General features: G+C 40.1%; 1 protein-coding gene across 2 annotated transcripts in view; it reads left to right on the top strand.

Annotated features, from left to right (window-relative positions):
- The first annotated feature begins 4,308 nt into the window (after positions 1–4,308).
- LOC122563613 (lysophospholipid acyltransferase 2-like) overlaps positions 4,309–8,272 on the top strand; it is a 65,898-nt gene continuing 61,934 nt past the window's right edge. The window contains exons 1-2 of one of the 2 annotated variants that reach the window (XM_043717572.1): positions 4,309–4,323; positions 4,914–5,042. In XM_043717572.1, coding sequence (XP_043573507.1) covers positions 4,974–5,042 — 69 coding nt within the window. In that variant the 5' untranslated portion in view covers positions 4,309–4,323; positions 4,914–4,973. Of the gene's footprint in view, positions 4,324–4,626; positions 5,043–8,272 lie in introns of those variants that run through there. The other variant, XM_043717571.1, reaches the window with a different exon arrangement.

Here is an 8,272-nt window from a genome sequence, read left to right as displayed (position 1 = left end):
AGTCCATATAGATCACATCTACTGCTTTGCCCTCATCAAACCTCTTTGTTACTTCTTCAAAAAAACTCAATCAAGTTTGTGAGACATGATTTCCCACGCACAAAGCCATGTTGACTATCACTAATCAGTCCTTGCCTTTCCAAATACATGTCCATCCTGTCCCTCAGGATTCCCTCCAACAACTGGCCCACCACTGATGTCAGGCTCACTGGTCTATAGTTCCCTGGCTTGTCCTTACCACCCTTCTTAAACAGTGGCACCACGTTAGCCAACCTTTAGTCTTCTGGCACCTCACCTGTGACTATCGATGATACAAATATCTCAGCAAGAGGCCCAGCAATCACTTCTCTAGCTTCCCACAGAGTTCTACCTGATCAAACTAGGGAATATGGATGATTTGGAATATGGAGTTACAGTTATGGAGAAGGTCCAAGCAAAGTTAAACAAGATTTGCTTCACTCATTAGCAAAATTTCAAATATGATATTTATAGTTAGGTTACAGCTTGTAATAAATGATTTCCATTTTAAATGTTTGCAAAGGCTTTCTGGGGACTCCTGGTGGTGATGTCATGTATTGCATACATTCCAAGACTGAGCATCACCTCAACCAGCCAACACATATGAATACCATCACCTTGAATTCTCCACCGAATTACACACCACCCCACTTGGTGGTGCATCGGTTCTCCTTCATTGTCAAAATCCTAAAATTCCCAAGATATCAACAGCATGGGGGTACCTTCACTACATGGACTCCAAGTTCAAGAACACGGTCTGGCACCATCTTCCTGAATGCATCTAGGGATGCACAATAAATTTTAGCATTCTTTGTATCCAAAAGAATAATTAAAAAGTAAAAATGCTGTCCTTTCCTTTTCAAAGTTATGTAAAGTTGCAACGTTCTAAACTCAGTCCAGACTCTGGGCCATGATGTCCTCCTACTTAATGTTTCATTAGCTAGACTATACATGGCACCTCCTTTCTCCATCTCCACCGCAGGTAGGACTTATCTGCATTGGGAAACATTGGCTCAAACCTGGGGTAGATGAGGAAACCAGACAGAGTTCCTCCTTCTGATTACCATTAAAACTAGAGAGCATCGGTTTAGGGTCAGTGGGGAAAAAATATAAAAGGGACCTAAGGGGCAACTTTTTCACGCAGAGGGTAGTGTGTGTATGGAATGAGCTGCCAGAGAAAGTGATGGAGGCTGGTACAATGACAACATTTAAAAGGTTTCTGGGTGGGTATATGAATAAGAAGGGTTTAGAGGGACATTGGACAAGTGCTGGCAAATGGGAATAGATTCATTTAGGATTCATGGTTGGCATGGACGAGTTGGACCGAAGGATCTGTTTCCATATTGTCTATCTCTATGACTCTATAATTGACTCCTGATGGGAAATAAATATATGAAGCTTCTCCTATAATTGAATATTCTGTGAACTTTGATAAGCTTAAGGTTATAATCAAAAATTGGTCAGTGTGGTACAGTACGAAAGTCACTCAATATCCATGGAACTGTATACTTGGAAAGAGTTGGTGCATTCAGAAAATGAGGAGAAAAGAATATTATTCTTCTGGGTATACATATATGTCTCAACATAGGGAGCTGTGTTTGAGAGGGGACTGAAAAGAATAGTCTTGTCTTCTGAAAATCACATTCTTCAGGTTCCCCTTGCTATTTAGTATGTTTAAGATTCTAATTAAAATCATTTCTGCAGAGACATGCTGCAAATTCAGGTGGTTTTCTGTAAATCGAGGCCATCCCCACTCCCTTGAAATGGATGGGGCAAAAGTGGAACCATCTGGGTCTGTGGTTCTGATTATTTACAGTTGTCTGCTGAGAGTGCCTTTTCATTCCAGTTGAAATGAAGCACAGTCAATGTGCATCCATTCTGTAACATCAGGGAAGCAATATACATTACCAGCTTTAATGCTCAACTGTCTCTTCGAGTTGCTGACACACCTCTTCTGAAAGTGTTCATTTGAGTACTGAATCTTTCAATTCATTGTTGACAGAGTGCTGTATTGTTGAATATACTAACTCGTGGATGTGATGCTAATAGGGTACTGTTTCCTGGCTGATGCTGATGTAAAAGATCCCATGTTACTACATGATAAAGAGCAGGGAGTTCTGCCAATGCCTAGTCAACATTTCTCCCTAAACCACCGCACAATCTTATTCTCCATATTAAAAATGAATACAGAGACCCTGGAGAATGTATAAAGTGGATTTGTAAGAATACTAATCAACTAAGGGGATGCAGTGATAATATCACTGAGTTTTAATCTAGAACTACAGGTTACCATTCTGAGGACATGGGTCCAAATCCCACCACGGTATTGCTGAATCAATAAAAATCTGGAATAACAAGATAGCATAACAGTGACTGTGTAATCACTGTCGATTGCTGTTAAAGCCATTTGAATCTCTAACAGCCTTTATTGAAGAAAATCTGCAATCCTTACCTGGTCTGCCTGGCCTATACATGACTGCAGATCGAAAGCAGTACGGTTGACTCTTAACTACCTTTTGAAATGGCCTGGCAAATTGTTCAGATCGAGGGCATTGAGGGATGGGCAATAAATACTGGTCTAGTCAGCGATGCTTACATGCAATGAATAATAAAAAAAGAACATCGGCTCAGCACCATTCATAGGAAAGAGAAGTTGAGGAGAGCATTGAAAGAGGACTTTAAGATATGCATGAGTCCCCAGTAATGTAGAAGTACAGTAGATGTTTCCACTTGCAGGTGAATTGAAAACAAAAAAAAATACCTATAAGATAATCATAAAAATATGAAATTCAAGAGAAATGTTTTCATTCAGAGAGTGGGGAGAAAACATAAATGTGAACAGCCTTGATTTATTACAGGAGAAGGTAGATGATGAGGTAAAGTCAGGGTGGGGGTGAACAGAGGATAAAAGATGCTGGAAATAGTTAGTAGAGCTACAACATCAATGAATAGAGAAAAAGAGAGTTAACGTTTTAGTCCTTTCATCAGCAGTATGGTGGGAGGAGGCACAGTTGGATTGAATGACTTGTCCACGTGCTGAAAGCATTGCCTAGGCAAACACCAACCACCAACGGCAGATTAACTGGTCTTTGAGTTTATATGCCAATTGGATATAACTGATTTACACCTTTTCCAAGGAATCTTTTCCATCTAGATTGGGTCTCAGAGGTCCAAGCATTGAGGGGAAACTCTCTCAGTTATTCTTTCCTTAGTAAGTGCCTCAAGATTCTCATGGCTGACATTAGGGCCTGCCCTGAGGCAGACAGACAGACTTCAAAAGGGATATAAATAAAGAAGATCAGTTTAATGGTGCTCATTTCTTCTGATATCTAATTGACTTAAGAACCAGCTTGTAATTATGCTGTCTAAATCATATATATTTCATGGTATAATGTTCCTTGTAAAATCAAGTGTTCCCACACACAAACCTATAGGAGCTCCCCTAGACTGTCGAAATGTTGTTGGATGGTATTAAGTAGAGCATTTCTTTACAGTGACAGTGAAGCAAAATGTTCAAAATCTATAGACTGACCTGATTTCCAGTTTGCTAGGAGTCACGAGTGGTATTTATTGATATTGCTATAATCTCTACATCCAATCTCTCTCCGAGTTAAGGCTTATTTCTATATCTCTCTACCTCAAGCTGCCTTCCACTTTCCAACCCTTCAAAATCTCTTCACTTCTCTCATTCTGGTCTCTAGAGCAAACTGAATTTACATTAGTGGCTGCACTTTCGGTTGTTTTGAGCCCTTAGCTCTGAAAATTCCACCCCCCCAAATATCTCTAGCCCCATTACCATAATCCTTGCAACCAATCTTCACCCAAGCTATAGATCACTTGTCTATCTGTTTTTGTGGCACAATACCTTTTTTTTCTGTGTTAATGCTTCTGTGAAGTTATTTAGGGATGTTTTACTGGGTTAAAAGTGCTACATGAATTTTAAATTATCATCTGTCCTCTGCAAAAGAAAAGTAGACTGTTCTGTTCATCTTGGGGATGTTACTGGGTATAGAAGGTTTAAGTTACAAAGAAAGGCTGCGACCTTTTTTGATTGGAGCGTAGGAGGATGAGGGGTGACCTTATAGAGCTGTGTGAAATCTTGAGGGGTGTAGATAGGGTTAATGGTAGGTTATCTTTTCCCTAGTGGGGGGGGGGGGGAGCTTTGAAGGTTAGGGGGCACACTATAAGGTGAGAGGACAGAGATTTGAAAAAGGAGGGGCAATTTTTTTTACATAGAGAGTGATTAGTGTGTGGAATGAACTTCCTGAGAAAGTGGGCACAGTTACAACATTTAAAAGACACTGGGTAAGTACGTGAATAGGAAATGTTTGCAAGGAGTAGGCAGGTGGGACTAGCTTAGTTGGGGATTATGTTTGCCATGGTTTAGTTGGTCTGTTTTCATGCTGCACAATTTATGAGTGTGTATGGATGTACGCTAATTTACTCCTGTAATATTAGGAGCATAGTGAAAGAGTTTTTTTTTGCCTTATTTTACACAAACTCAAGAAATTTGTCCCTTTTGCAGAAGAACATGCTCAATTTATGAGGATTTGATCCCAATGCATTGAGCAGATGACCAACAGGGTGTGCTATGGGCTCAGTTCTGCACATATTCGGAAAGCTCTGCTCTCGAGAGAACGCGTCTGAGGGGAAACACCCTTTTGAAATTTAAATTTTGCGTGCGGCCAGATTTTTCTTTTCTTGGGGAATCTCTTGACTTAGGTCTCCCTCTCCCCACCCATGTTTTGGAAACAATGACGTTGTCCAATCAACGGCACTTATTCAGAAAGTTTGAGGAGTTGATGTTAGCTCCGGGGACTGAGCGCAAGCCGAGACACAGCAGGGAGTTTGTGGGCGTTCGGAGTTCTGTCAGTTTCAGGTGAGAGTTCTGTCAGTTTCAGGTGCATTCCGGAAGGAGATCGCCACTCGCCTCTCACTATCTGCTGGGTGCAAGCATGGGTTCAAGCGGTGGATCAGAGCTACTTCTGCCTCTCAGCGAGAGACTCCGTTTACCCATAGAACAGGTAACGATTTCATACATTTCTGGGTGAACAAAAAAGAAAGGGATTGCTCTGGTTTGAAACATTTTTTTCTAAATGGAAGTTTTTGCTCTTGCTTTAGTATGGAACTCGGGGTCAGCTTTGGCTCAATGGTATTCCACCACCCACTATCCGCCTCCCCTTACTCCCCACTCCTCACATCAAACCCCCATCCAGACACTCACGCATAACATCAAGGCTGATGCTTCAGTGCCCTACTGAGGAGGTGTTGTCTTTCAGATAAGATAAACAGAGCCCTTGTCTGCTTTTATCAAGTAGCTGTAGGATCTCACGGGAACATTTCAAAGAATAGCAGTAGATTTTCCTCCGGTGTTCTGCCCACTGTTCATCCCTGAACCGTAACTAAAATGCAGATTATCCAGTCAACATCTCATGGCTGCTGAAAATCAAGACACTACGGATGCTGGAAATGAAATAAAAATGTAATTCGACTATTTTCTGCTTTTATCTCATCTCTATTTACACGAACTTGCTATTTCTAGACAGGAGCTCGGGGTTGATATTTCAGTTCTGCTCTGAGGAAGTACTTGCATGGTAGAAAGTGCCTTTTTCAGACAAGGTATTAACCCAACGCCCATCTTTGCTTGAATAAAGATCTTTTGGCATTATTTCACCAGTTGTCTTAGGCCTGAACTGAACTTGTCTCTCAAACAGCACCATCAAAGTATTTGCAATTTGTGTGATCTTGCTGGCACAATTTGGCTGCTGTTCCTTGTCCACAGGAAAACAGTGACTGCATTTTATAAGTAATTCATTGGCTGTGCTAGGTTTTAACATGCAGCAAAGATTCTATATAAATGCTATTGTTAATGTTCTGTCCAACCATATGAAGTATTTTTGCCTTATATAGTGCAAGAGATAAATTAAATGTTACTTTGTGTTCAATAATCTATAACAACTAAGTTGTATGATTAGGTAACTAATGGGCAGTCTATCCCAACTATCAAAAGCTTTTTTCCTCCTTTAAAACATTGGAAGTATTCCAAATATTAAACTAGCCAGTTCAAATACTAATTAATATTTTAATATTAGTGTAATAGCTTTTGCTAAGGAAGGGTTAGTGCTTGACAGACTATGTCCTGGTGAATGTGCATGATAAAAGTTAATTTTAAATGTTCCTGATTTGTATTTTTCAATTGTTATTTTCATTTTATACAAATATCTAAATTCTTTCGCTAATCTGACAAAGATTAATCCCTTTTGGACCACTTCAGTTAAAAAAAACTGTTGATTCAAACAACTCATGAGTTCAAAGTGAGAGGGGAAAGGTTTAGAGGAAATATATGAGGAAAGTTTTTTATGCAGAGGATGGTAAGTGTTTGGAATGTGTTGCCAATGAAGGTGGTAGAGGCGGGAATGATTGCGTCATTTAAGATATATCGAGACAGATATATAATGGACAGGGAGCAAAGGGATACAGATCTTGAGAAAATAGGTGATAGGTTTAGATAGAGGATCTCGATCGGTGCAGGCTTGGAGGGCCGAAGGGTCTGTTCCTGCACTGTAATGTTCTTTGGTCTTTGTTCTGTTAAAGCCTATTCAATCACCACAAAGAATACTCTTGTTTTTTTTGGAGTGAGCTCATTGAGACTAGATTGAAATCCAGTGTATATCCTGTAACTGTGCCAAATAAAAGTTTGGAGTCACAAATTACATTCAATATATTGAAGTGGTGTACTTATGCCTTAACCTAGAGTGGTGTTACTGCCTTGATATGTGCTTTGGAATGTTCTACACACTAAGTTTCCTCCTAGTATCTAACCTATCAAGACCCCTCAAGCATCTTATATATTTCAATTAAATCACTTCTTATTGTTCTAAACTCAAGCGAATATAGGTTTAGAATATTCAATGACTTCTGATTGGACAGTCTCCATATCCCAGGAATCGGTTTAGTGAATCTATGTCACATTCCATCATAGGCACATATATCCTTCCTTAGATATGAAGGCCAAAACTGTACAGTAGTCCATGGTGTTACCAATGTAACATAGCAATGATTCAAGGCACCTTCAATAACTTCAGGATTTCTTATGTCATTTAACAGCCTATGAAATATCATCAATCATTATAATGGTTGAAACCATTTAGCCCAATTTTTAGAATGTAATAATAGTGAAGTCAAAGGTATTAAAGGTGCTGGTTAAGGGATAAATATCGGTCACGATAATGGGGAGAGTACTGCTGATCTTTGCACCAGGGAATGGCATCTCTTCTGTCCACACAACAGCACTGTCAGACCTCCGATTAGCATGAGAACTTGGAACCTTAACAGTGTAGCAGCCCCTTAGTATTGCACTAGGAGTATCAAACTATGCGCTTAAACCTCTGAATTGGGACCTGTACCCATGATCTTCTAGCTGTGAAGCTAGGGTGTACCCATTGATCCGTGGCTGACATAGAGACTCCAGTCGGCTTAAGTGCTCCAGTGCCGGTTGGGGCGGATTGATTAAATGACAGTCCATAATCTTTATAATTACCTGTTTTGATGACATTGGATGTGCATCTCAAATCGAATGGTGTCCCAGCTCTCTCAGCTTATGTTAAGGCTACTCACTTGAACGAGATATGGAAGGGCAGCTGACATTACCAAAAATGAAATCCAGCAGAACATCTTTTAGGAGAAGGAAGCTAAAACAAAATCTCAGTTACTCTGAGTCAGAGCGGAGAGAGAATGATTTGCTGCTTTGCTTCAATTTCCTGCTTTAATGAGAGGCACTCCTGAAGGTTTTCTTACAATGTGAATTTCCTCCAATTGCGCCATCCTAGCACAATTTCTACTGGTTATTCAACATGTTTATTCTCACATTGCCCCTCTTTCCTACAGCTCAGATAAAGTGAGCACAGTCTTCTGTTACTTGATTGCGTGATTTCTGACTTAAAATTTTGAAATCTATGAAAATTTGCAACAAATGAAAGAAAATACTAAGGGAAAATGGAAAGAACATATTCTGTCAGGTGTTGCACTCTGCAATTTTAGTGAAGATCATGAAACCAGGGATTATTTTCTGGGGACTGTGGGCCAACCTGGTGAGCCCCTGGTCTGCTTGGTTGTAAGGAAGAGTTGGTTGAAGCAAATCTTTCTCCAGCAGTCAGTCAAGAATGGTCTCGAAGGAGGTTTATTTTCTCTGCCAACGATGCCTGTGGCTGAGGGATGGAGTTAGAAATGTCGCTTTAGAAATAGAAGCAGGAGA

The sequence above is a fragment of the Chiloscyllium plagiosum genome, chromosome 27 (genome assembly GCF_004010195.1).
Source record: "Chiloscyllium plagiosum isolate BGI_BamShark_2017 chromosome 27, ASM401019v2, whole genome shotgun sequence".
In the NCBI taxonomy this organism is placed as follows: Eukaryota; Metazoa; Chordata; class Chondrichthyes; order Orectolobiformes; family Hemiscylliidae; genus Chiloscyllium; species Chiloscyllium plagiosum.
This window is presented reverse-complemented; position numbering and strand designations above follow the sequence as displayed.